The 27,950-nt window shown below is 48.6% G+C and overlaps 1 protein-coding gene across 3 annotated transcripts; it reads right to left on the reverse strand.

Annotated features, from left to right (window-relative positions):
• Positions 1-951: 951 nt before the first annotated feature.
• On the reverse strand, positions 952-27,555 carry FKBP15 (FKBP prolyl isomerase family member 15). Of its 3 annotated transcripts, none has more exons than XM_064677165.1 (30): positions 27,384-27,555; positions 25,787-25,896; positions 25,408-25,492; positions 24,739-24,808; positions 23,172-23,246; positions 21,970-22,068; positions 21,405-21,554; positions 20,612-20,680; positions 19,401-19,544; positions 18,813-18,958; positions 17,735-17,783; positions 16,901-17,020; positions 16,562-16,661; positions 15,776-15,879; positions 15,013-15,106; positions 14,151-14,260; positions 13,674-13,784; positions 12,919-13,013; positions 12,201-12,303; positions 10,390-10,422; positions 8,717-8,888; positions 7,589-7,725; positions 7,186-7,341; positions 6,602-6,754; positions 6,188-6,280; positions 5,647-5,757; positions 4,763-4,870; positions 3,816-4,558; positions 3,305-3,395; positions 952-2,632 (listed from the first exon to the last, which is right to left on the reverse strand). In XM_064677165.1, the coding sequence occupies exons 1-30, from the start codon at positions 27,434-27,436 to the stop codon at positions 2,558-2,560; spliced, it is 3,759 nt and encodes a 1,252-aa protein (XP_064533235.1). In that variant the 5' UTR covers positions 27,437-27,555; the 3' UTR covers positions 952-2,557. The 3 variants fall into 3 exon arrangements, with proteins under 3 accessions (XP_064533235.1, XP_064533234.1, XP_064533236.1); XM_064677164.1 differs by having other exon boundaries at positions 25,408-25,495; XM_064677166.1 differs by lacking the exon at positions 10,390-10,422 and having other exon boundaries at positions 25,408-25,495.
• Between the last annotated feature and the right edge of the window lie 395 nt (positions 27,556-27,950).

A 27,950-nucleotide genomic window follows, 5' to 3' on the forward strand; every position in this document is an offset into this window, starting at 1 on the left:
TCGGGAACGCGAAGGGTCCTGCAGTGCTTCCCTGGGGGGAAAACTGTTCCAAGGCAATAAGAGCCCTTTCCTGTGTGGACAGAGCCCGCAGAGGGACGAGGGAGCCGCGATGGGCCCCGCAGAGACTCGAGCCATTAAAGCCAGACGTGGGCCCAGCACCGTGTCCCTGGTGTTTCTGTGAATCCAGCACAGGCAGGGCAGGGCTGAGCACCAGGCCCACCTGTGGAGAAGGGGCTCCTCTTCCCCAACTTCCCCCCACAACTCTCTCTTGGGCACATCCTCAGCAAGGTCCCTCCCTGTCACCAGAACTCAGCACCCAGGATCAGAATTGGCCCCTTCACAGTGACAGCAGCATCCCCTCCTCGGCCCTGGCACGTCCATCCCTCCCAGAGCCTGCTGGCTCCAGAGCTCCCTTGCCCTCACCCTTCCTGCACCCAAGGCAGGTGCACACATGGTTAATTCAGATCCTGAGACTGAGCCAGAAAAAACCCGGGAGCTCCAGGCTGAGGCAGAGGGAGATGGCAGGGTGGGGAAAGGGTTGTGTTACCTGCTGTGAGAGGGCCAAGTTTCAATCTCGGCTCCAGCACCCCAACCCCTGCCCAGGGCTGCACCTTCCTGCAGCTCCAGAACAGCTCAGAGGGGTGCTGGAGCTGCTGCCAACCCCTGTGAGATTCCCAAAGTCCCCCTGCCCTAAAGCCTGAGGAGAGCCAGGTGAGTGACCCCTGTGACCACCACAGTTCTTTGGTGCTTCATCTGCTGGCACTGACACCGTCCAAGGTGAGAGCCCAAGGAGCCACAGTCACAGCACAGGGGACCTGCTCTCCTGCCCCAGGAGAGGGGCTCAGCAAGAACATGCCCAGAAGATTCCTAGATCAGATTATTCCTGATTTAAGTCACTTTTCAAGTGAGAGATGAAGCCAGACTAAAGTAAAGCCCATGCAAGCAAAAAAATACAGGTTTAATTGCACTTTATTTTCCAAGAAGTGAAATGCAAATCCCTCAGGTTGTCTATTTGTAACTGGGAACAAGAAGTGGAACTTGTTAGTTATGAGCAATGACCTCCCCTGGGACAGTGCATGGACAGAGGCCACATCAGGGCCCCAACACTGGGAGCAGCACAAGGAGCCCCAGAGAAAATCCAGGTTTCAAACACCATCAGGGTCAGCACTAACTCCTGGAGTGGCTCCCAGGAAGCCCCAGCTCAGGTACCTGGCACCAGGGTGGCTGTTTCACAGGCTTTGGTCTCTGCCCAAATTTCAGCTGCATTTGGCAAGTTGTGGCACTGAGGGTGAGGGGCAGGGACAGGGACCAGCCCCACACCCCAACAGGAACATCCAGTGCTCTTTTGGGTGTTTTCCTCCCAAAAAATCACCTTTGGGAGGACACAGACGTAGTTCCAGTCACAGGTGATTAGAGGCAGTTGTAGAAACTAAATTGCAGTAGATTTAGCTTAAGCTGTTTCATTTTATTAAGTGAAAGGAGTTACTTGTTTTAAAGACATCAAGGGCTGCTAGTTTAGGCTGTGTTAGTGCCGATAAGTGAAGAGTGAAAGTGCTGTGAGAGCCCCAGGCTGTTTGCCCAGCTCTGTCCTCGCTCCTTTCCCCTCCTGGCTCCCTCAGACTGAGGGGTTACACCCCAAACCCCACCTGCCCAGCACAGCCTGGGGTGGTTACAGCTTGTGTTCACCATCACTGGGGCTTACTTTGTGCTGTGATGGTCACACTTGAACAGCAGCAGAGCCAAAGGCACAGGGGAGGGGCTGGGCTGCCTGCAGGGACTGTGCTGCTGCTCCCACTGCCAGGGAAACACAGCCCAGCAAAAATCCCCTCAGCTGTGGCCAGAGGAGAGGAGCTGGCTGGGAGGTCTCTGTGAGCCCTGAGGGTCCTTCTCAACACACAGCCAGGGGTTGGGCTCCTTCAGCCACCACCAGGGGCTGGTCTAACAGAGCCCTGAGGGTCAGCACCACTCACAGGGTGAGCACCACCCGTGCCACAGCTCTGCCTCAGTGCCCACCCGAACCACCTCAGCCCCCAGGGGTCCCCCCTGCTTGTGCAGAGCCAGTGGCTCACAAGAGAACCCCTGTCTAGAGTCTCATCTCCAGCAGCACATGGCTCATACCCAGTGGTGAGAAGGTGCAGGGAATTTTGGGCCACCCTGGGCACTAAGAAGTATTCCAAGGAGATCTTCACTGGGGAAGAAAAGGAGATTTTAGTCTGATTTTTCAAACAGGCTGTTCCCCCTGCAGGGTCCTGCCAAAGCACTTCACAAAGTTCCTATTTGGAGGGAGTCTGAGGTTCAGGAATCCAGGGCTCAGGGAGGGGGACAGCGACAGGATGTGCTGTGGCACTGGTTGGCTCCTGCACTCCAACCCCCGTGTGTTTGGCAGCTCAGAGCAACAGGGCTGAGAGTGCCCACGAGTGCAACAAGAGCCACTGCTCTCAGCCCCTCAGTCTGCAGGACTGCAGGGAAGTCCCTGCTCATTCCCAAGTGTCCCACTCGCCAAGTGCTCAGTGCACAGGAAGAGGCCGTGCCCAGAGGAGACATCCCAGCCAGACCTTCATCCCAGCCAGTCCAGATCATCATCATCATCATCCCCAAACAGTGGGGCAGGAGGGGGACGGCCCTTCATGCTCTGCAAGGCAAACCAGAGGGGAATGCTCAGTCTCAGCAGCTTCCTGGTGTTTGATACCCAAATTGCTCCATCAGCTTTAAGGAGTTGAGAACAGGAAGCCTCATTACCAGGGGTTTTTTTATGTCTCATACGATGCCTTAAGAGTTAGATTAGGTTTAGATTAGATACCAGGAAAAAATCCTTCATGGAAAGGGTTGTTGAGTGTTGGAATGGGCTGCTCAGGGCAGTGGTGGAGTCACCATCCCTGGAGTGACAGGGATGTGTGCATGTGGCACTTGGGGACAAGGTTTAATGGTGAATGGTGCTACACTGACAGCTGGACTCTATCACCTCAAAGATCTTTTCCAACCTTAAGGATTCTGTGCCTCTGATTCCAGGAGCTCCTTACAGGCTAACAGGGATCAGAGAGGGGCCAGACACTAAAACCCTTCCATTAACCTGGCAAGTCCCACTGACTTCATGCCAGCAGCAGTCTGCCATCACTCCCTCAGCCAAGGTAACCCCCTCCCACCTCCATCACCAACACCAGATACTCCTGATTTACACAGGGAATGGGTGGGGAGCTCTGAGCTTCAGCAGCAGCCAGCCAGGCCCTCCCTGCAATGGGGAGGATCTTACAGCCAAGCTACAGGTTAATGCCTGAACCAGGGCTGGAAAGACCCAAATACATACCACTTCCTCCTCATCCTCTTCTTCAGAGGGAACTCGAGGCTTCAGTGGTTTAGGAGATGCTGTCTCAAAGAAGTTGTCATCCTCAAAGAGGCTGCAAGGAGATAAAGAATGAACAGCTCACTCACAGAGGCTGGGATTTGGTTTTACAGGTTGTGTCACAGAGTGATGGCAAAGCTCTGTCACAGAGATAAACTTTTAAGGCACAAACTGTTCCCCAGTGCAGGGTGACACTGGGAGCTGGCAGCCTCCAGTATCAGGTTGTACAGGAACTGCAGACTTCCCTTGTGCTCCCCTGGAAATGTTCTCCATTGGCTCTACCAGATAGGGGGTTGCTCTGTGGCTGTTCCCAGTGGATTGTGCCCTGGTAGCCTGGACTGTGCCAGCTCCTGGCTTGTGCCATCCACTGCCAGCACCCTGAGGGTGCTGCAGGCCCCACATACACCCTGCCCTGCAACAGTGGCACAGTTGTACCAGGACAGGGGCACTGTGGAATCCCAGCATCACACCTTACCTGGAATCTCCTTGCCTGGGGCTGGAGCCCTGTTCCTGCTGTCCTGGGGTTTCTCTGGTGACAGCTGAGCCCAGCTCTGCTGTGCTGGACACCGAGGCAGGTTGTTCCTTCTCAGGGTCAGCTCCATCCCATGGGTCTGAGCCACTCCCCTCCTCCCCATTTAAGGGAGGAGGCTCCAAACCTCCCACAGCCTCCTCTGCCTTCTGCTCCACAGCTGGATTTGCTGGAAGTGCTGCCACATCCACTGCTGGCTTGGCTTCTGGAACAGAAGGTTCTGCAACTTCTGCCTGCAAAGACACTCTGGAGGGACTGTGTTCTGGCTCAGCTTTCCCAGTGGGATTGCTCTCTTGCCTGTGCTCCTCCTCAGGAATAGGCTGTCCTGCAAGTACAGGCCCCGGCTCAGGATCCTGGTGGGATTTGGCTGTGGGAGAGAGATGCTCCCCCTGGACCTTCTGCTCCTCTGCCACCCCATTGCTCCACATCCCCTGCTCCTCCTCAGGAGTTCCAGGCCTGGCAGAGTGAGGGGCAGTCTTGCCTTCCTGCTCAGACACCATGGGGCCTGTGGTTGTTTCCCCAGGATCAGCTGGGAATGCAACACTCTGTGCTGGGCTATTCTGCACAGACTCTTGGTGGTCAGTCTTTGCTCCAGGTGACCCCTCCTGTCTCACTGTTCCAGATTCCTCCTTTTCACTGTCATGATCTGGTTTCTCCTGCTGCCTGTTGAGCAGCTGCAGTGTCACAGTCTGAAAAATGGAGCAGAGAGAACGTGGGTTGTACACTGAACACAAACCATCAGGTTCCTGCACCACTCCTACTCCTGGGCTGCTTTGGCACCCACAACAAATTCTGCTGCACTGTTATTTCGGACTCACAACAAAGATCTGAGTCTTCAGCCCAAGAACTGTTCTCCCACACCAATCACCTCGTGTCTCTCATGACTGTGGTACCTTGATAGTGTTCATGACAACCCCCAGCACTGTCCTGCCACTGTAGGCCTCGTCCAGCTCAAATTCACCCCGAAGGGACTGGAACACACTGTTCATGATCTTCTTTACCTGGAAAAGAGTAAGGCAGGAAACAAAGATGTGATTCATTGCTATGTGGAGCACTGGACTCAACATCAGGCCCTTCTCCAGGTGAAGAAACAATAAATGCAAGCACACATGTGGGTTTTTAAAGAATCCCCATAATGCAGACACACCAGACCACCTTCATTCAGAACCATTCTATATACACCAAACCCATCCCTCCCAAACTGAGGCAGGTTGCACATGCCCAAGACTGGCACTTAGTTCTTACTATTATTTCAATTTTAAAATCTAAACCACAAATCTTAAGTCTCAACCAAAAAAAAAAAAAAATCAAGCAACAATGGGCAGCAGGAAGATGGAGAGAGACTATTTAAAAGAGTGACAGGACAAAGGGGGAATGGCTTCCCACTGCCAGAGGGCAGGGTTAGATGGGATGTTGGGAAGGAATTCCTCCCTGTAAGGGTGAGGAGGCCCTGGCACAGGTTGCCCAGAGAAGCTGTGGCTGCCCCATCCCTGGAAGTGTCCAAGGCCAGGTTGGACAGGGCTTGGAGCAACCTGGGCTAGTGGAAGGTGTCCCTGTCCATGTCAAGGGGTGGAATGAGATGATCTTTAAGGTCCCTTCCAACCCAAACCATTCTATGACTGATTCTAAGATCCCACCCTTCCTTCCTCTGTGGACTTGGCTACTAAAATCACATTGCTCTGTGGAAAAAATAGTATTTTTCCTTATATCAGCCCAAAGAGAACAAATCAAGGCAAACTGATTTTAGTAAGGAGAAGTATTGGAGAGTCCAGCTCACTTCTTCTGTGAAGTCTGCAGGTGAGGATCCCTCCTGACCCCTCTCCAGGGCTCGGATCCGTTCTTCATAGCGAGCCTTCAGCACCACAGCATCTGCCTGCAGGGCTGAGAACTGCCAAGGGAAACCACAGTCAGAGCAGCTCCACAGGCACCTCCACCACGAGCCTCACCAGGGATGGGGGATCTGGGGGGGGTTTACTGAGGTAAAACCTCAGTGCAGTTTTAAGCAGGGCTTTGATAGAATTGGCTGAAAGCAACGGCATCAAAACAAGGCCACTCAAGCCACCAGACCCCTGGAGAGCCACAGCTGTGTCATCAGCTTCCCAAGTAACACCAAGAATGGGTGCAGCATTCCTGAGATCCCAGTGAAGCAAGGGCTGGTCTCATCTCTGGACCTCCTCTGGTTTGCTGCAGGCCAAGTGACATTATCCCTTCCCTCTCATATTCTGGAACTCACATCCTTGTTCTTCTGGACACAGGTAGACTCAGGCTAGTGATCCCTAACTCCAGTTCCCATCCAGATGCTCTGTTATTCCCTTTACCTTCTCTTGGATAGGCTCCAGTTCCTCCAAACGTTGCTGAACCTCTGACAATTTTTGCTCCTCTGCTTTTTTTGAGTGTTTTAGAGCTGTGAGCTGAAACACAAGAACCAGAGCCCCCCAGTTACAGCCCCTTGCAGTGTCACCCACTTCACAACACCTTCTGCTCAGAAACAGCCACTCAGGGCAGTGCAGATAAGCAGGAGAGATTGTAGCTGTTGCTTCAGCTTGGCTCTCCCTCCTTCATGAGCCCACCAACCCATGGAACTGCACGTGCAGACACATCCCACAGCCGAGACTAAGCTCCAGAACCATCAAGAAATTAAGAAGTCAAGCCACAGTTAGGTGGGAGAGGATGTTCTTTGCAGTTACTGGCTATTTAGCATTCCATTTCAGCAACAAGGAGCAGCCCTTTACCTTCTCTTCCAGCTGGGACAGCTGCTGCTGCAGGGAGTCCCTCTGCTCACACACCTCCTGGTACTGCCGGACGTGCTGCTCCTTGGCTGAGGCCAGGGCACGCTCACATTTGGCTTCCCACTGGGATTCCAGCTCTGCCTGGATGAGTGACAGCTGCCCATCAAGTGAGAGAGATCATTAGGAACACACCCACACGTGATCTGCATTTGCACAAGTGGTGAAAGCGTGGGGCTGGACATCTGCCCTGGGCTGGGACACCCACGCACAGAGTGCAGCCCTGCAGCTGCTCCTGCCCACACCTCCCTGATCCAGCCACAGCCCCTCAGGCTGGACAGAAGGTCTGGCTCAGATTTTAGATCTCCTGGCATATTTCTAAGCAGCCCCTCACTTCTCAGCAGTCCTGTCTTCTCTCTGCTACAAACTCAACTCGGTCCCTCTCCTTTCCTCTGTTTGACACTAACCCTGAAAACCAAGCAGGTAACGCTTTCATTCTTCCACTACCTGAGCATTTTCACAACTATTTCCTACCTGTAGGTTTCCTAAAGGCCTTCCAGACTTGGAGCAGAACTCCCCTGACCCCTCACCTGCTCTGCTGCTGCCTGGTCAGTCGAAGTCCGTGCCTTTTTCAGCAGCTGCCGGAGCTTGTCCAGCTCCTGCTGATACGACCTGCGTATTTCCTCCATCTCCTCCTCTGCCTGAGCTCTCTCTGAGAGGGATTTCTTCTTCCTCTCTGCAAGATTCTGCAATACAGACCACACAGAATAGGCCAGACTGCACCAAAGCAGCTTCTCTTCCTCAAGCAGAAAGAAATTCTCAGAGCAGGGAACCTTATCCCAGTAAATCAGCACCAAGGATCCAGCAGCACAGGGATCTTTGCCTGCAGATGAGTCAAGATTTACTTAAATTGTATATTTAAAAGCAAGAACGTTGGGTTAACTTTCAGCAAACAACTGAAACCTCCACCTCTGGTGCTGGCACTGGACATACCCTTTCCAGGGTCTCCTTCTCCACTTTCAGGTCTGTCAGCTCTTCCTCCAGCGCCGTGATCTTCATGTCCAGCTGCTTCCGGCTCTGCTTCTCAGCTTTGAATCTGCTCCGAGTGTCCTCAGAGGCTTCCTGGAGCTCTGCAAAACCAGAGTGGGGGTTCAGTGCTACACACACTTGGGGGCTGATGGGGAGGAACAGTGTCTCCTGCACAACGAAGTCAATAACTCTGCTGGTGCCTGCAGTGGGGGCTGAATTTATCAAGAGCTCCGGCGAAACGGCCACGCTTCTCACAGGATCATGAATTGTTAAGGTTGGAAAAGGCCTTTGAGGTTATGAAGTGCAACTGTCAATCCAGAGTCACCACCGTGTTCAGCACTAACCCACGCCCCCAAGTGCCACATCCACATGCTTTTTGAATGCTTCCAGGGATGGGGACTCCACCACTGCCCTGAGCAGCCCTTTCCAATGCTTAACAACCATTTCTGTGAAGAAATTTTCCCTGATTTCCAACCTAAACCTCCTCTGGTGCAATTTGAGGCCATTTCCTCTCATCCTGTCCCTTGTTCCCTGGGAGCAGAGCCCGACCTCCCTCCCCAGCTTCTCCCTCCTGTCAGGGGTTGCAGAGCCAGAAGGTCCTCCCTGAGCCTCCTTTTCTCCAGGCTGAGCCCCCCCAGCTCCCTCAGCTGCTCCTGGTGTTCCAGACCCTTCCCAGCTCCATTCCCTTCCCTGGACACGCTCCAGCCCCTCAATGTCTTTCTTGTTGTGAGGGGCCCAGAACTGAACCCAGGATTTGGGGTGGGGCCCCACCAGTGCCCAGCACAGGGGGATGAACCCCTCAGCTTTTAACTTTTCACCCCCTCATCTCCGGGTCCTCTGTAAGATGTTGGACAGAAACACCAAGAGACTGTTGTACAAAAGGCATCCCCCCTGTGACAGGATGATTTGGCCACTTTCAGCAGTAAGGAGGACGCACACACCCTTCAGACGTGTCAGTGCACACATCCCCCGTGACTGGTGCTGGGGAAAGCAGGAGCAGATACCCCAGGAAAAAAAGGGAAAAAACTATGACTTATAAAAGAGGACAAGGGACATGAAGGGCTCCCAGGGGACAGGCAGGAGCAGCCTTACCTGCCACCTGTGCCTGCAGCTTGTTGAGCTGTGCCTCGTGCCGCTCGGCCTCCTGCACGGCTGCAGAGAGCTGAGTCCTCAGGGCCATCTCCTGCTTCTGGTGGGCTGTGAGCTCCAGCTGCAGCTGGGACACCTGGGCTGTGGCAGCTGCCAGCTCCTCTGCAACTTTGGCCTGCAGTGCAAAACGGAGCAGGGAAAAGGGAAGGAAAAGAAGGATGCGTGAGGAGGCGCTGGAACTCTTCTCACAGGAGGAGCTGATAAGGTGCTGGAGGCTTTATCAGGGAACACATCTCCACACTGAAGAGGCAGAGGTAACTTTTTTGCCATGTTACTGTGAGTTATTTGGCTGTAACCTGCCCACACTGACTAGAAAGTTGCACGAGGCCACCAAGAACCTCGTCACCACATTAATTCAACTCAGTGAGTTTTCCTGGAAAGCTCAAGTGTTTTCAAGTGTGTGGTGGCTCTGCTCAGAGTTTTCAGGGTATGACAACACCAAAGCCTGGGCTCCAATATCTAATTATCCTCCATAAGCTTACAAATCCCTGAGGAGCCACATAAAACACAGGCTTGTCCCAGCCAAAAGAGCACCTTGCCCCCAGAGCAGACCTCGAGCTGCCCACATGGGCAAGGCCAACATTTCAGAGCAGAGTTTTCACAGTCCTCTGTTGACCTGTTTAGACTCAGTATTGCTGAGTTTAGTGACTCACAGAAAGCCAGGCAGTAGTACAGCTTGTTAGACAACTTGCAAACAACATTAGGAAAGGCTCAAGGCACCAAGACAAAGACACAAAGTCACGTTCCCAATCTCGTTGCACGACACACAAAATTCAGGATGCTCTGCAAAGACAGAACTTGCACAGGGAACACCTAAACAGCTTCCACATCCATGCCTGCTTTGAGATTCCCAGCAGGCTTTCACTGTCTTGTTACTGGTAAGTTCAGGAGAACTGGATTTTCTCTCTGCTTTATCCCCTTAAGAGAATTCTCTTCAGACTAAGACCAACACCTTCTGGCAGAGAAGAGCTGTGAGCAAAACTGCTCCAACTATGGTGAGGATGACTATGTGCTGACCCTGAGGGCTGGGATACCACACCATTCATTTTAAAGACGAGGCAGCATTTCAGAGACTGGTTAACACCAGATCTGCTGTCCTCTTATGTCTCCATAAGTGTCTCACTGCCATAGTAACTCCTGGCATGCTAAAACCAAACCCATGGCACAGCTGAAACACATGGAAAGGTTATTTTAACACTTGCCTTTGCCTTTAATGGCAAATAAAGCAAACAAAAATGGGAATTCCTGTGGCAGGAAGTGTCACTAGATGTAGTTTCTGCAGTGTCCATACTAGCTCAGCTCCAGCTCTCAGGAAGAATCCTGTGTGACCTGTACCTGCTCTGACAATGACATGATCATATCCTGTTTCTCCCATGGAGAGGTGGAACCAGTAGCAATGTGACAGAGTTCTTGGAAAGGGTTCCCCAAATGAGGGGGCAGTGGGGCTACACTGCCCATTATAAAGCCCTTTTCCAAGTGGAAATTGGTGCTAATTCAAAGCCTGGGACAATTCTTTTCATGCCAATCAGTTTGTAGCTGGTTCAAGAGGAAGCTGGGCTGGCACTGCCTGGGGCACAACCATCTGTCACCTACACAGTCAGCAGACACTGCCTCACCTGGTCCCAGCCCCGATCCACTGGCAGCATGTGCTGGGAAGAGAAAGCAGTGACAGGAAACAGGAAGGGTTAAGAACACAACTTGAAAAGCAGAGGCATTCATCAGCAGAAAAGCAAAATGCGTCATACAACAGGAGCCCAAGGCATGCCAGAGAAGCCTTTAAATTACTCCAAGAACTGTGAAAGCTTAGGCAGAAAAAGGTAGTGAAGCCTGATGTAAAAAGAACAACACTAAAGGTCATCTTACAGGTATGCCACACACCACAGAGGTGGGACAGTCCTGCATGGGACCCCTCCCCTGCACTGCAGAGGTGGGGTGTTACTTTTGGTACACAAAGCTTTCCCCTAAAGCTGTGGTGTGCTCTGCCAGGGCCAAAGATCTATAACCCCAAAACAGCACCCTACTAACACCTCTTCCTGGTGACCCTGGGTACAGCTGCCTGGCCTGTGCCACCAAACAAGTGGTGAGTCCTTATTTGTAAGTAAAGAATAGATAAAATAGCTTAGAATTCTCCTCCCTGGTTTTGTCTGTCCCTAGAGATCTCAGGGGTTGCAGTCACAGGGCAAGCTGGGTTAGACAAAAGGAAGAGGAAGGAATACCAGCCTTCACATTTACAGTCAATACTCTCAGAGAACCAGGGGAAATCTTCTCCCAGTGCAAGTCATGGCTTTGCTGGTATGGCCTGAAGTCTGTGTGACATCATCACCCAGGCAGTGACTGCTGAATCAAGGGGGGTCCTACTGAAGATGAGGCCCAAAAGATTCCTGAAGATCATCTCTCATACTTCCAAAAGATGATTCCTCCCCAAGTTACTAATTGTGCAAGCTGGATGCTGTCCTCACTGAGAGAAAGGAATTTAATTCATTATTTCAATCTGACTTATTCCTGGTTAGAATCTCTCACACTGCCCACACATTATGGGTATGCAGCCTGGGCTCTGGGTGGAAAAACAGCCCCCCTTCCCTGCCTGCTCACACCATTATCAGCCACCCCTGCTCTGCTCGTTACCACACTCTGGAAAGCTGCAGTTTGTGTCATTTTGAGGTGCCCCAAGTTATGGGTCTCATGCACAGCAAGCACTTGTCAGCTCACATTTGAACTGGAGGATACACAGCTCAGCAGGGGAGCTCAGGGCAAGGCTTGGTGTAATTTAAAAAGCTGATGCTTGAGAAAGCAGAGCAGACACCATGCAGGGACAGAGCCCAGAGCCAGCCCAGCTGGGCTAGGCTGGCCTAAGAGGATATGCAGGATATGCAGCCATGCATAAGTGCATTTAGCTGGTTTAAAAGCTATTACCCAACAGTCCCTTTCACAAAACCACAATGTGTTATTGGCAGAAACAAACATCTCTTGATTAGTATTACAAAAAGTGCAAAACTGCAGTGAAGAAACTCTAGTAGGAAATAATTTTTTTTAAAGCTACATTCACTCTGTTTAAACAGAGTGAATAGTTAAACAATTAAATAGAAGGAATAAAAAACTGTCACTGCAACCAAATAAATGAAGTATTTTCAACTCAAAAGCCCTGTCACACAAAACTCCTCAACACATTGGCCATGTAGCTGCACAGTTAACAATAAATCAGGCACAGATAAATCACTTAACATTGAAGCATGAAGACCTACAGTTATACCCAGTTATATATGCGCTGCTTTTGTCATGAAAGTCAACAAAATATTCAATTTTTTTCTCAAAACAAAGTTCAGAACTACAGTTGTCTTAGAAGACAAGGCCTTGACTAAGAAAGCTTCATTCAGCATGTTTTAGTGCAACAACCAGCCCCTTTCCTGGCTGCTCATGTCACCATTACCTTCTCCTGCTCTGCATGCAACACTCTTGCCTGTGTGTTCTCGTTTGTTGCCTGCAGTGAATGGTTCCTCTGCTCCATCAGCAGGTTACTTTGTTCCACATACCTGTGAACAGAGGAGACTCCATGAGCATTTCTGGAAATATATGACTTGGAACAGAAGGTTCATTCAGAAAGGTGAGATTTCAAAGCACAGAAGTTCTGTTTCCTTCATGACAAGTCCCAGGCCATTTTGTATGATGTCCTGCACTAAGAGTCTGGTCTCAGAGGGGTGAAATGGGTGTGCCTGGCACAAAATTTATCAGCTGGGATAAATGTTTTACCTCTCTGAAGTGTATAACCTTCCTATCACACAGTCAAGAGTTTCGATACCTTGATATCAGCACAGCTGAACCAGGGACACCACATTCCCTACAATTTCTTCCCCCTTACTAAAGAGCCAGCAAAAGTCAAGCAACACCCATAAGCAGGGTAAGTGTCCTCAAAGACAGCAGGAGGGTTTTTTCCCCCCTTTTACACACTCACTTTTACTGTAAATCCCAGCTTTGGAGACAGGCCCTGCAGAGAAGGGGGAGGGGGAACCCCCCCTTTTTAATACCTTAAAAAAAAATTAAAAATATCAGAATATGGCTTTATCCTAAAGAACACCTCTCAGTTATGCCCAATCCAGTCTAAGTATGAGAGTGCAAATGCAGAGAGGTTGCCCCCTCTCCCCCCTCACCTCTGATTGCGCTCGATCAACTCGCTGATCTTCTCATTCTGCTCCTCAATCCGACTGCTCTTCTCAAAGATCTCCTGCTTCAGTCTCTCATTCTCCTAAAGCAGAGCCCAGCACGAATATTCAACTTAGGCTTCCTTGCAGCAGTTCCTAAACCTCTGTTTTGTACAGATGCAGGGCAGTGGTGAGGCTCATTCCCTTCTGGGTGACATCCCAGGAAGGCTCCGTGCTGTGTTCAGCAGGAATCCTGGCACAGGACAGGATTCCTGTCCTGTCCACAGGACAGTGGCTGTCAAGCCACGTTCTAGAGAATATTGTGTCTGGTTGGCTTTTTCACCCACAAACCCCAAGATTATAAGGCAGCTGTTAAGAAAAGCTAAAAAGCATAGGACTAAGTAGTGAAAACCCCATGTAGGTGGTTCGTGCAACATGGGTACTTCAGCTGTGACACTGTTCTGCAGGATGCTGGGGGTTAAGTCCAGGATGGTTTGGGAAGAGGCTGAACTTCTCTCACATGAACTTTTGCCAAGGCCTATTAAAATACCAACAACTCTGGCTCAGAAAGCACCCAACCCCCAAACGGCTGAGGAGCACAGGGGTGGAAATCATTGTGTATCTCACACTGGTTTGGGATGTGCAAAAGTAGATCACATGGGTGGATGGTCATTTGGGCCAAGCCATTATAGCTGCTCCCGTTAGGAATAACAGCAGGATCCAGTTCCTGATGGAATTAGCCAAGCCAGGCTGGCCAGGCTCACCTGGATGATGCGCTGGATGTTGCTCATGATCATGGAGGCTTCCATGGTGACAGAGGAGATGCCAGGCAGCAGGGAGCTGTTGGCAGTGCTTTGTTTCTTCAGCTCCTCCACCTGCAGGGACAAGCCGTTCTTCAGCTTAGAATGGGTGTGGGGAAGAGTCAGACACGTGCAAAGGGGCATTTCACTGTTCCAGCTGCTCAGCTGCAGGGTACAGGCTACTGAATCAACTGTGGCACCTCCTGAGGGGCAGGGAATCTCCCCAAACAATAAATCATATGATATTAAAGACAGTAAGAGACAGCACCTTTCCCCAAGCCTTTGCTTGTTCATAGCAGTTGAACTGATACCACTTCAAGCTCTGATCATATTGGAATTTTAATTACTGTATCACCTACAAACTTAGGTATTTAAACAGAGCCAACTCCTCAGACTAATCTGGAGAGCACAACAATAATGTCATTTAAAAGCCATACACACCTTGGCAGCCAGGTGATCCATTTTATCCACTACTTTGCTCACAGCCAGTCTGATTTCAGTGTTGTGCTGCCGAGCTTCTGTCATCAAAAAGGAAGTAACATCCCCAGGAGCTTGAAGGGAAAGGAGAAATATCTACAGTCACAAGGGGAAATGCTTCATAGTTTGAAGCCTACCAGATAGGACAGCCACTCTCTTCCCAGAAATAAAAAGGACATGGTATTTGGAAAACTAAAAATGCAGGTATTTCCCAAATAACACAAACAGGCTGGTTTGTGAGCACAGGAAATTCTTGAGCCACGTGACAGCACTCAGGTCAACAAGAACAAAGCCCTCAAATGCACTCCAAAAGTAGAGGTACAATCAAACAACAGGAATGGAAGTTGGCTCCCAAAAACTGAACTGAAAAAAATCATGCTTCAAGAAAAGCTCAGCTCGAGACTTACAGGACACAACTGAGATTATCTAAACAGTTCTTTAAATGCCTTTAGTCCTTCCCAGGTTGTGCCTTTTAGTAATTCTTTCCCTGGCTGGTAGAACAGCTGTTTACTACTAATTATAAATATAACTGGAAGCACCAGCTATAAAATTCCTTTAGTAACACACAGTCTGGGAAGGCACCTGGAGATTCCATCCCCTTTCACACTGTATAAAATTTCTTAAAGTAAGAAAAAGATGGATATTTACTGGGGGATTTTTGCCTCTGTTTGGTATTGAAAAATAACCATTTGTGAAACAGCACAGCAATACAGACAGGATGAATGTGTATGTGTATGGCTACTAAATCTGCTACTAAATCATCATTACAAACAGTTTACTGCAGGTGTTGCAGCCCTCTGAGAAGGAGATACTTTTTGAAACCTACCTTGGTAAGGGGCAGGATACATCTGACCCACAGGCTGGAGCTGAGAAGCAGATGCAGCAGTTTGGGGGTAAGCAAATGCCATTCCTGGATATGCCTTGCAGAACAAGTTCAATAGGTTAGAATTGTCTGTATTGGTGTTTAGTATTTCCCCCCATCCTCACAGTTCAGTGGCTTTCACATTTTAAGCCCAAGAGCAAGGATGATGTTTGGAAAATAAAACCCCAGGAACTAAGGAGTTGGAAAGTCAAATTATACAACAGTCATAGTAAAGGGAAAATAACACTCACTCTTCTTTCAAGGCTTAGATATGTGTTCAGGTTAGCACAGCTTAAAAAGTTACCCTCTTCGCTCAGATTTAAGAAAAGCAAGTTACTCTGCACTAGGGAGAGTCAAAGATGAGCGTGTGAACACCTCACTCTGAAGTTATGCAAACTGGAACACAAGGCTCAAAAATGCAACACAATTTTACTGCTCATTGCTCAAGTGCTGGGAAGTTTTTACTGTATGCACTACAAAACCAGACATTAAACAAAGCCTGGCTAATCTTTAGTTCAACTTTAAGAAGCCATCAGTAAAGAGAAATTTAGCTCTTTTTGATTAAGTTCTAAGAGGCATGTGATGGACACCTGAGTCCCAGGAAATAGCCTGGAATTCTCATCCTTACGTGCTGCAATGAAGTCCTTGCTCCCAGCAGTGGAGGAGACAGTAAGACTTGGGAGAAAGGACAGAAGTGCCAATATTCTCCTTGATTTCATGTTGGTACCTGAAAGCTCTGTGCTCCTCCAGGCAGGGCTGAGTGGGGCTGGATCGTTGCAGGAATTAAAGCAGCAGAAGATACTGAGGGTGCAGCACCAGATGCTTGAGGTACTGAAAAGAAAGAGAGAAATTGAGGAAAAATACCTAGAAATTGGTCAACTCACACAATGTGAAAAGGAAAAAAAAATTAAAAAAGACTAAATAGACAGAATTGTGAAAATTAAATCCAGTCAAGCAAGTGATAAAAGGTCAAGAAAAGAATAATCTTTCACAGAAATCCCACTTCTAGCTACATTTAGACAACCCCTTTTCATTGAAACAAAGGTAGCTCTGAAGTTTATTGACACAAGATGTTATTCAGGCTCACTCTAAACACTGCTCAGCTGACCAGCAGCTGATGTGACTATTCCCTGATGGGAAGACAAGTCAAGCCCACTGCAGAGCCAGTTCTCTGCTCCCTTCACTCTGATTTCCATCATTTCTAAAAAAAATTGCTGTTCAGTGGGAAAGGATTTGTAAGATCCCACTTAGAAATCACATGTCCTAGAAGTCTCAGTGCCACCCCAGCACACACAGTGACAGAGCAGCTCACACGTGGTGGTTGCTCTTCCTCAAGCAGGAATGCACACGAAGAAACACTCCAAGGATTCAGTCTTGTGCTTCATGGATAAGGGTTCCTATGGAGCTGAAGATCAGCAAGCCTTATCAGAAGCTAGCTATAAATTCCTGAAAGGAATCCTCTATTCCTGCAGCCTACAAGTGGAATGTCTCTACAGCAGCCCCAGCATGTTACCTTGTGTGGACACTGTGGGCAGCACTGCATGAGCTGGCTGGGAAGGTCTCAGGGAAGATGGAGCCACTGGCTGGGTTGTCCCTCTCAGTGTATTTGGATCCTAAAAACATTCTGCATGTTACAACACATGCTAAAGAACAAGCAAACAGTCTGAGCCCAAGAAGGTGTTACCCAGTTAACCCAGGTGAACTATCTAGTGGAACCTTTTTGCCAAAGAACCAGAGTAGGCTTTCCTGGGACCACAGGAGAGCCACTGCTACAGATTCCACTTTAAGGAACTCCCACTGTAGAAGAAGCATTAAAAACACCCTTGTGTTTTTAATGTGACTGGTGATGTACCTCTATTTCTGAGTCACTGGAGTCCAGCTGACCCCCTGCTGTCCCAGCAAGGAAGGGCAGCATGGGCTGCCCCATTTTGGCCATCCGAGAAATCAGCTTTGCCTTGGCTACATCCGGGTTCTGAAAGAAACATTTACAGTTACTCTCAGACTTTTCAGGTATTACAGACACATCTGTCAGGATCAGACACTTATAAATTTCTGATTTAATAATTTTGGCTCTTTCATTCTTTCAATGACTGTGAAGAACTACTTTTCAAGCACACAGGATAGCCCCATGAATTTGTTAATCTGGCTTGCTTTATACACTCTCCTTCTGGGATACTGCTGTCACTATATAGAAAAGTTTATCCTTGCACAAAACACAGCAATAAGAAGAAAATGTGTGAATTCAGGAAGCTTTTTCTACCCTGAGGCACACACACGAAGTTTTCTCATGTAGCCATGCAAACTTATCCTGAATGTCCCAATCACTCTTTGTTATCCATTTAAAACTTGTCCATTCATCCCAAAGGACAAGTAGCCTTGTGAACATCCACAGAGTCAAAGTAACTTTGCATTTAAGAGTAGAAACTGGCACTGAGGTTCTCAGGTCCTGCTAATCACAGAATCATTATGGCTGGAGAAGACCTCTAAGAACGAGTCCAACCATTAATCAAATCTGACCATTAATCCCTTCAAAACCAAGGCACTAACCTGCTCTCAGCAAGGTGAGCATTCCATGTCTTGCTTGCATGATGCTCACTTTATCTTAAGCAACACCCAATGCTAAGCTGAAACCAAACAAGCTTCCCTACTTAAGGCTTCTAATTAATTAGGCGAAGCCAGCACTTACTGCGAGCTGCTCACTGATGGAGTTTGACTTGGCCCGGACAGCTGGCTCCCTGCAAAGCAAACAGGTGTGTGTTCATACTGGAGACAACCACGAGGAAACTCAGGATCCAGCAGTTTGGATTTATAAATACTGGTTTTCCAAGGGGAAGGTGTATTTGACAGTCTCTTATACCCTGAGCATTTCATTTAGCCTACACTCCTGGAAGATTCTTTGCAACCACATCTATAGATATGTTCAGGACATGACTATGGACAAGTCCCACGGCTGTGGAACAGCTGATTACAGAAAGATGATTTTGTTGATTACTGTAACACCCACATTCTGGTACAAACAGTTTTAACCAAGTCCAAAACCAAACTACTTATGGCAACAAGAGGAGCACTTATTTGGACTCCCTGAAAAGGGTGAGTGACCCATTTAATTTAAGAAACAGATCATAGGATTGTTAAGGTTGGAAAAGGCCTCTAAGGTCAAGTCCAACCACTAACCCAGCATTCACCACTAACTCATGTCCCCAAGTGCCACATCTGCATTTTTTGAACATCTCCATGGACAGTGACTCCCCCACTGCCCTGGGCAGCTGTGCCAATGCCTGACCACCCTTTCAGTGAAGAAACTTTCCTAATATCCAACATAAATGTCCCCTGGCACAACTTGAGGCAGTTTCCTCTTGCCCAGTTGCTCGTTACCTGGGAGAAGAGCCCAACCCCACCTGGCCACACCCTCTTTTCTGGGAGTTGTAGAGTGAGAAGGTTCAAACTTATGACTGTGCTGCCAGCTGAGATGAGACAGCTGTTATAGCAGCACCCACACAGCTTAGTCACACTAAATCTCAGCAAAGCTGTGGAGGAATGACTTCCTTCATTTAAGCCCATCTTGGTTGCTTTAAATCTGAAAGTCAGCACTCCAGCAGAAAATTTCCTCAAGTCCTGTTAGCCAGCAGCTCTGCCACTCTGAGGGCACTGGCTGGGCACACAGAGGACCCAAATGATGTGTTGTCAGTGCAGCTTTGTGACACGTGTTTATGGGCATTGCCATCTTTAATACCACAAGTTGTTTTAACTGTGCTGCTTCTTACCCAGGCTTTGGAGGGATTGTGGAGGGAGGCAATAAACCAGTGTCTGCAGAGAAGCCATCTGAGCTGGGAACTGGAGAAGGTGCAGGAGAATCCCTTGAGCTCACACTCAGTCCATCTGAACCAGAGCATTCCTTTGCCAGCTTCACCTTATAAAAAGCATGTAGCAAAAAATATGGGTTCTTTTGGTTCCTGGAAAGATTTTCAGCAGGTTGTTTATTTGTGATGTTACTCCCTGTCGAGCTCATGCACCCCAAGTAAAAGGAGACAACTGACTCAGAGCTGGAGAAGCTGAGTCTTTACATCCTGTCATTCCTCCAGGAGTATTCTGTTTTCCCAAGTGACTCACAAATGAGACAACTAAAAGATCCCAGGACAGTTACAACAGATGTGTCTTAGTGGACAGCCTGGAGGGATTTTCTGGGTTTAGGTTCTGTTTTGGGTTGGTTTGTTTGTTCTTTAATTAAAGATACACATCTCCCTGAGGTGTTCAGTTTATAACAGTTTCTGAGCCAACAGCAGGTTCCCACCTTGCAGACACCCAAGAGCCACAAAGGAGATGTAGAACAAACACTGGAAGGAGACACTCACCCTCGTGACCTCCACCTCAAACACCAGAGTGGAGTCTGGAGGGACACGACCAGCCACTCCCTGAGCCCCGTAGGCCCACGCCGGGGGAACGATGAGGTACCTTCGCCCTCCTTTCTTCATCCCCATCATTCCTTCTTCCCAGCCCTTTGGTTTTCAGAGACACAACAGAAGAGAGAGCAACAGTTGGATCAGTGACATTAGTTTCTTTTAATTACCCCCATAAAGACAACTTCAGGCACCAGTTATAGAAGATTCCAAAACACAGAGTTGTAAAATCCTATTTCTTTTCAGTCTGCAGGACTAAACTTTCGTCTTACCACAAATCATAACAGCCAGTTATAAATTCCAACATTAACTTAAGAATAAAGATGCAGCTCCAACAGAGAATGGGAAAGAACTGGATTCCACATCACTGAAATCTGAATTGCTCTGGCTGGATTTACAAAGCACCCAGAGGAATCAGTTGTAGTGAGGGGGATGTAGAAATCAGAGCAATGCAAACTGCGTTGGACAAGATGGCTCTGACACCCAGGCAACATTAATAAGATACAGGTTAAAACAAAATAAATAGAAAAATAACATGTCTTCAATAAAGGACAACTTGTAACAGGTCATATATGAATTACTCAGGTAATGGAAGTGACCTGAACAAAGCATCTCTGATTCAAACCCTGGGTTTATGGTAACATAAGGGAGCATCACACCCCCTGGACTGAAAAACTATCACAGAGTCAACCTCTCATGATCTGACTGGGAAGGTGAAACCACTGGCAGCAGCAGAACTGTCTTGTATAGACCAGCCTAAAACTTGTCAGTCATCTCCACCCTCCCCTGCCCTCCTCCAGGGTGTATCTGATGCTCTGCTTCTGAGGCACAATGAGCAGGGAAGGATCCATAGTTCTTCTCAAATAGAAATCCTCCTTTAGAAACAGGGGTCCTCAAGAAAAAGGGAATGGATTAAGTGACTTCCAGAAAAATAAAGACAAAAAACTTCAGGTCTTCAAAACAGGAAGCTTCCTTTTTACCAAACAGGGCAACTTCTGGCTAACACTGCTGTTGAAAAGGAGGCTGGGCTGTGTTGTGCAAATTAAGAAGAAAAAATTTGAGCGAGCCAACGTTACAGAGTGTTTTCTATGAATCCTAAACATGATCTTCAGCAATTCCAAGCTCTAAGATTTCAATCATAACAATGAAAGTGCCAGAAGTTGTACCTTGATGACCTTTCCAGATCCCAGCTTCAGCCGCAGCAGCTTGTCTTTGTTAACATTGGAGTCAAACACCTGCAGAGTTGAACAAGAACACAAAACACATGGATTTCCCAACTGTTTCAAGGTTCTGAATGTTACTTTACACGTTCCATAAATTCCCAGAATCTCTGCTTACATGCTGTTTCCCATCCCACTCCTTTCAAAGTTAATTCTCAGCCTTAAGACAGAGCTTGGCTGCAGCTTTTAGTCCATTTCCTGAAGTACAATGAAGGGAATTGATAGCTGGGGACTCAGACTTTAGACCTGCTTCAGGACAGGAGTGGGTCAAGTAAAACACTACTCAACATTAAATATTCATGTCTGAGAGTGCCTATGGAAGTTAAGAGCATTTCAATCACCTCCTCCTGAGCAGTAATGGAATCACAGAACCATTAAGGCTTGGGAAAGCCCTATAAGATTAATAAGTCCAACCATTCCCCCAGCACTGCCACATTCACCACTACCCCACATCTCTAAGCACCACATCCAGATGGTTTTTGAACACTCCCAGGGATGGTGACTCCACCACTGCCCTGGGCAGCCTGTGCCAAGGCTTGACAACCCTTTTTGGTGAGGAAATTTGTCCTAATACGCCAGAATCCCTTATTATTCTAGAGGTAACGCGTATGACCTCACTTACAGTGCCATAAAGGACCAAAATACACCAGTAAGATCAACACCAATACTATGCTGGAGGTGCAGGTTCCTCCCAGGGACTGTCACACTCAGTATCAGGAGGCAGCAGAAATGTCTTTACCTGTCCCAGGCCGTTGTTCTGGAACAGCCAACCCGTATAGGCAACTTCCAGAGAGTCTCCTGCTTCTACTCCCTGCCCTTCTCCAAGGAGGAGATCCTGGTAGAGGACTGACTCAAGCACTGGGGAGCTGTTGCATTTGGCAATGCACACCTGCAGAAGGAAAGCCATTAAACCAGAAGCAAGTTCCACCCATTACAAATTTGATGTATTCCTTACTGCACTGATCAAGCTCAGGTTAGAAGTGCACTCACAAGGCATTCCATGTTTCCTTGTGCTGAATTTTGCTGATTAAATACTCCCTGCTCTACAGAAAATTGGTCTTACTTGACAGTCTTGCTCAAAAATCCCATCAGAACTAACAGGCTCCCTGCCTGTTTTAATGAACAAAACCCAGGCAGGTTCCTCACAGATCTGCTTACGAAGGCACTCAAAGCTGATCTCCAATGAAAAAGTACAACTGACACAGGATCTTCCAGCAATAAAGGTGCTCTCAGAGACACACCCTGATTTGCCCATTTTCCTAAACAATCCAGCAAATTGTCCCTGGCCCAGAGTGAGCAGTTACCTGTTTGCTGAAATCCATTGCTGCCTTTTCTGATTCAAACATGATGGACCAGTTTTGCCTCTGATCATCATAGAAGGTGCTGTAATTGTTGGGCTGGACCTGTGGGAAAGGAAATCAGTCCCATTTACACATTAAACGATGCATTCAACCAAGCTAATAAAACCTGCATCCAAAAGCAGCTTAAAATAAGAGCTACTGAAATTAAGTAGAGTCAGAGGAAGAACTCTGCTGTTCTACTGCCCAAGTTCTGAATGCACAAATTAGCTTTTATTTATGTGCTTATTATTGTGGAAGAATTATTGTAACTCAAATACTTGAGCAAATATTAAGTTCTTCAGAGTTCCTGCAGCTTCTATGCCACAGGGAACCTTCCACAAGCTTCTCTGAAGCTCAGTTCATAGTATATACAGAGATTTTTAAGTGTATCTATTTTTCATAAATATTGATTATATTTAGACTTCCAGAATCAATTGGAAAAGTCACTCTTTCCCTACTTCTAAAAATCCACATCACCAGAAGCTGAATATATAATCCATTAATCCTTTAAAAATGTGCTTATAAAACTAGAAAGCAAGGCCACAAACTAAAAACCTGGTCACAAACTGGGACTAAAATTCTACTATTTCAGAGTGAAAATCCTCTTTATCAAATCAAGAAATTTCATGTCATCCGATGACAAGCTAAGAACAGCAAACCAACACATCCATTTTCTGTAAAACTGGCAGAAAATAGCTTCCTGAGAGATCCCATTTTAGGGCTTACACTGCTCCAGACTGTTCTCAAGAGCAGGAAAATGCTGAGTGTCAATTTTCCGAGAGAAAACATTTCCCTGCTGTCATTTCCTTCTGCTTGACTCACTTGTACCCTCTCAGCCCCTTATCTACAAATTCTTAGCAAGAGGAATTTTGTGCTGTTTGTGTCCATTGCAGGGCTGCAACCCCCAAAACATCTCCTCTGACATCAGAGGTAATAATTTACCTCCTACAGGGTATGGGCTTGATTATGGAAGGCACTGAGGAGGTGCTCTGGAAGAGGCAGATGGAACAGCCTCTTGTGCAATGCACGAGGAGCAGAACAGTCCCTGTGACACCTCCTGCTCTGTCAGTCAGATGTTTGATCTCAAAGGTTACAAACCAAGGCTTAAGCAAGAACTTCAGAGCCAGGTTGTGTTTGCAGTGAACAATTCCTAACCCAGAGCTTACCGTGAGCACAAAGCCTGGGTGGATCCTTGCAGTTGTGATCTGTTGCTGCTGACTGATGTAGAGGAGGATCCTGTACTGGATTCCACAAGGAATTGGGCAGGGAAAAAGAACAAAGAAGCAGAAACTCAAAACATTTTCAATTCTAAAGCACTTTGTCAAGCCCTGGGCCTAAGGCTCAGTATTTATTTGTCAAATAAATAAGACCTTGCAGCAGCATTTTTCACAGCAAAAATACTTAATAGAGTTTTGTAATGCCTATTAAATCTGCCTTATTTTCAAGGGGTTTTATTTAGCTGCAGGAATCCAGCAATTCAGAGTCATTAATTTGCAATAAAAAAGATGCTTTAATTAATTCCACATTTTTCACAGTTACAGTGCAAAAAGATGGTGCATTAACCCTTCCATACATCCAACCCACCACACATGGCATAAAACAGCCATGGAATCATTTAGGCTGTAAAAGACTTTTAAGATCATGGAGTCCCACCATCCCCCAGCACTGCCAAGGCCACCAAGTGCCACATCCACATGGCTTTTAAATCCCTCCAGGGATGGGGACTCCCCCACTGCCCTGGGCAGTTGTGCCAGGGCTGGACAGCTCTTTCCATGAAGGAATTTTTCCTAATATCCAAGTTAAGGATGTTTATGTGTATCTTATCTTATCTTTGCTTTAGATCAACCAGTTGAAAAGCAACAGACTGAGTTGGAGGGAGCTTTCCAAGTACTAAACAACACAGATATTATATTTTATTGACATCTTTGGCTCTGTTAGACATGATCTACTAAGGAACAGTGTTTTCCTTTATGCACCTGCAGCAGACTCAGGGATGAACTGGGAGTAACCCACTGCTCCCAGTAGGATATAATACCACCCAGGTAGCCTGGTTTAGTTTCCTTCTGCAAGCCTTGCCCTCTCCAGCTCCCCCAAAACACACCTCAACACTTCCCAGATCCCTGACTCAGGAATTAAGTTTACCAAACTACTATTTATTTTGTTCTTGCCAAAGGAGAAGCAATGTAATGAAACAACATGAGTTAGGAATTGGGGGAAATGAAACATCACAGCTACCAACAGCAAGGACAGATGAGAGTTTTCAAAGTTCCTTTTAAACACACCAACTTTTTGGGCATCTCAGTGTCATGTTCTTAGAAGAACACTTGGGAAGGAGAGATATTTTTGATACCAAAAGGAGAATTTTGATACAAAGCTTAAGCAAAGCATTTCTGTACTATTGGACAAGATTTTCCTTTATATTGATTTCCACGTGAACAGATTTGTGATCCAGTTGTCAAAGATATTCTGAACAAACACCAAAATCACTTCCTTCAGATTGGAAAAGGTGCCTGACACATTGCAAACTACTTCAGGCACAAGTTGTAAGAGATCTTACAACCTCATGGACTGCAGGAAAGGTGTCACCAAGGTGAATGGGTGGAGGCAGGAAGGCAACAGAGGAACTGAGACCTCAACACCAAAAGCAAAGACATCCTGGAGAGCTCAGAGAAAGATCACCTCACACCAGCAAACCCTGAGCACTAAGATGTCAGAGAAGGAAGTGTTCCTCACCTCTTTGGCAGCATGGTTCCCCACGACAGCTGCTCCATACTTGCCTTGCTTCAAGTACTGCCCATTTGTACTGGAAGACAAGTGAGACATTCAGCTGCAGGACTGCCCCTGCCTCACATTTCTCTTTGCTGTTGCTGAGTTTTAATTCTTTAATTTGTTTAATTCTTTTAGAGTTCATGTCCCTTTCCTCAGGCCTAAAATGTCAGGCAGCCTTGCTTAGCTTGGAGACATTCTTGCTTCCTCACAGAACACAGAACATTATGGAGTTTGAGATGAAAGCTGCTCTTCTCCCAGATCCAGGGCAGAAGAGTTTTTACATGATGGCAGCAATCAGACATTGTTTGCCACTCTGCTCATGCCTCAATTCTGAAATGCCTGAGACACAAGCCTCTGCCAGAGCTGCCTGAAGCAGTGCCTGAAGCAGTGTAATCATCAGCCCAGCACCCCAGGATGCAGCTCCAGCAACAGCCACATCCAGCCCTTGCTCTTTATCTCACCCAGAGCTGCAGCACCTGCAACTCCTCCTGAGCAGAAACTTTGACTTGTAGCACTTCTACCACACAGACACATCTGTAAGCAACAGTCTCCTCCCACTGCTGCAAAACTCTCTTCCCTGTGTGATCAGGGAGCTCCAGAGGCCCAGACTCCCCCAGTCCCAGGGACACTCACTATCGGTAGGCGAGCACCGCGGTGGCCACCAACACCGCCGGGGCTGCCGGGGCCGCCGGGGCCACCGGAGCCTTCTGGGCCTGACCTGCTGGGAACAAACATCAGGAATGTCTGTCAGTGGCACACAGCTGGGACAACACCATGACACGATCCACTCCCCCAGGGAAAAACAACTCCAGGAGAATATCAATGAAAACAAAGACTCGCGTTCCAAATTTCACTCACCCGAGAGAACCCGGGTGTGGGAGGGTACTAAAGGATAACATAATTCAGGAAAACTCAGTGAATTATTTGCAGTGGTGCTCTTCCCAAGGCCCTCCTTCTCCCAACACACACATCCAGCTGAGTTTGTTCCCCACACTCCAGCCCAGTTACTCACCAGCTGCTGTCTGACCCTTCTTGGGCTGCTTTGGGGCAGTGAACTGGAAGAATTCATTGCCCTGGCTTGAGACTGTTTGATCCAGACCAAAGAGAGAGGCCAATCTGGCACTAGAGAGAGACATAAAATCATTTAACCTTATTTAGTTGGTTAGAACACGGTGCCAATAACACCAAGGTTGTGAGTTTGATCCCCATATGGGCCATTCACTTAAGAGTTGGATTTGATCCTTGTGGGTCCCTCCCAACTCAGAACATTCTGTGATTTAACACAGACTTTATGGATAATGAACACCCTTAATTATAAGTTCTACCAAACACAAAGTGTTTACCAATACTTTAGAAATAAATTAACTGCAGGTTAAGTTGCTCTATGCTAATTAGCCACTTAATTTTGAATAATCAGAACTTGTAGATGAAGAGTTGGGGAAGTGGTACAACAGTGTTTCATTTCCTCAAAAGAAACTGAAGGTAAAAAGGACTTAAATTATACAAAAAAAGCAGTTAGTCTGGAGCAATGACCAGAACCAGCCTCACATAAACCAGTTGATTGTTACAAAAATGAAAAAACTGCGAGAACAGAGAAGCCACCATTGAGCTCCTGAAGTTTTCTTCTTTAAATGTCCAGGAAACAAGTTCTCCCATTAAGTTTTAAAATGGCAGAAGCTCTCCCAGCTAAGGGCAGAAGGTTTAACGCTGTAGGTTGTTCCTTCAAGAGATGTTGTTTGCAGTTTTACTGATTTAAGACCCATTAAGCTCAACTTACTCTTGGTATCATGGGATAAGGGAATAATTCAAAGGGCACTACCACTGTCAGTGCACCTGCAGCATTTTACAGGACCTGCTTTAAAGAAATAACTAAGTTTGCTAAAGAAAGAGGATTAGTTTATGAGTTGTTGAACAGAAGCTCGTGGAAGGGGGTGAGGAGTGGGCAGAGCTGGAATTACAACTGCGAGGAATCTTGGAAGCGGCAACAAGTCACAGGATACAATAAAACCTGGATGTGCCACACATGGATACGGTACCAACAGAAACTGAAACCGGCCCCAAATCGGCACTTTCGGGACCTGCCGCCAACCCCTCACGGAAGTGAAAACGCCGATTTCTCTCCCTGGACCAGCAGCGACCCCCGGGCGGCCGCGCCCCTGCCCCGGGCACACCGGGGGCTCTCGGAACCCCTGCCCCGGGCACACCGGGATCCCCCGGGGGGCTCTCGGAACCCCTGCCCCGGGCACACCGGGATCCCCCGGGGGGCTCTCGGAACCCCTGCCCCGGGCACACCGGGATCCCCCGGGGGGCTCTCGGAACCCCTGCCCCGGGCACACCGGGATCCCCCGGGGGGCTCTCGGAACCCCTGCCCCGGGCACACCGGGGGGGCCGCAGTGACCCCTCCGCGGGCTCCCCCTGCGCTCCCGGCACAGCGGGGCCGGGGCGGGGCACACACCCGGGGCTGAGCCCAGTCCCGGCAGGGCAGTGCCAGCCCCGGGCCCCGCAGGCCGCGGGCCCGCCCCTCACGGACACGGGCCCTCCCTCCCCGGGGCCGCGGCCTGACCGGGCAGGATGGGGAGGGTCCCGCCGCAACGCCCCTCGGCGCTCACCCGCTGGCCGGGGACAGGAAATCCGCGTCGTCCTCGTCCGCCGGCCCGAACATCGCCGGGGCCGGGACCGGGAATAGGAGCGGGAATAGAAACTGGAATAGGAGCGGGAATAGGAACTGGCGGCGCTTCACGGCCCGGCGGGACCGTCCCGGCGGGGGGGCGGGGCCTGGGGACGCGTCACAAGAGGCGGGGCTTAAGGGGAAGGGGAAGTGGGCGGGGCTTTAAAAGGGCGCCTTGGAGGAGCGGGACTGACCGGGGCGAGGAGGGGCGGGGCTTGGCAGGAAGGGGCGTGGCTTAGTAGGGAGGGACGATGCTTATCGAGGCGGGGCTTATCGGACCCATTGATGGGCGGGTGGAGCTGAGCGGTTATGTCATGGGGGCGGGGCTTAGTTGGCAAGCCGAGGGGACGGAGCTTTCCGGATACGTAGCTTGACAGACACATGGGGAAGGCGGGACTTAGAGAGACCCCTGGAGGGGCGGGGCTTAGCGGCACGTACTGGGCGGGGCTTAGCAGAACGGGGGGCGCGCCTTGGGGAGGCGGAGTCGAACCCTCAGGGGGTGGGGCTT

The sequence above is a fragment of the Pseudopipra pipra genome, chromosome 20, assembly GCF_036250125.1.
Source record: "Pseudopipra pipra isolate bDixPip1 chromosome 20, bDixPip1.hap1, whole genome shotgun sequence".
NCBI classification, from domain to species: Eukaryota; Metazoa; Chordata; class Aves; order Passeriformes; family Pipridae; genus Pseudopipra; species Pseudopipra pipra.

Bases quoted from the DNA above. Each gene is read 5' to 3' on its own strand.
- FKBP15 (XM_064677164.1), bottom strand. From the start codon at position 27,436: ATGTTCGGGCCGGCGGACGAGGACGACGCGGATTTCCTGTCCCCGGCC. The intron at 25,897-27,383 runs GTGAGCGCCGAG...GTCTCTCTCTAG, and splicing joins TTCCTGTCCCCGGCCAGCGG to TGCCAGATTGGCCTCTCTCT. The intron at 21,555-21,969 runs GTAACTGCTCAC...TTCCTTCTGCAG, and splicing joins CAATGGATTTCAGCAAACAG to GTGTGCATTGCCAAATGCAA.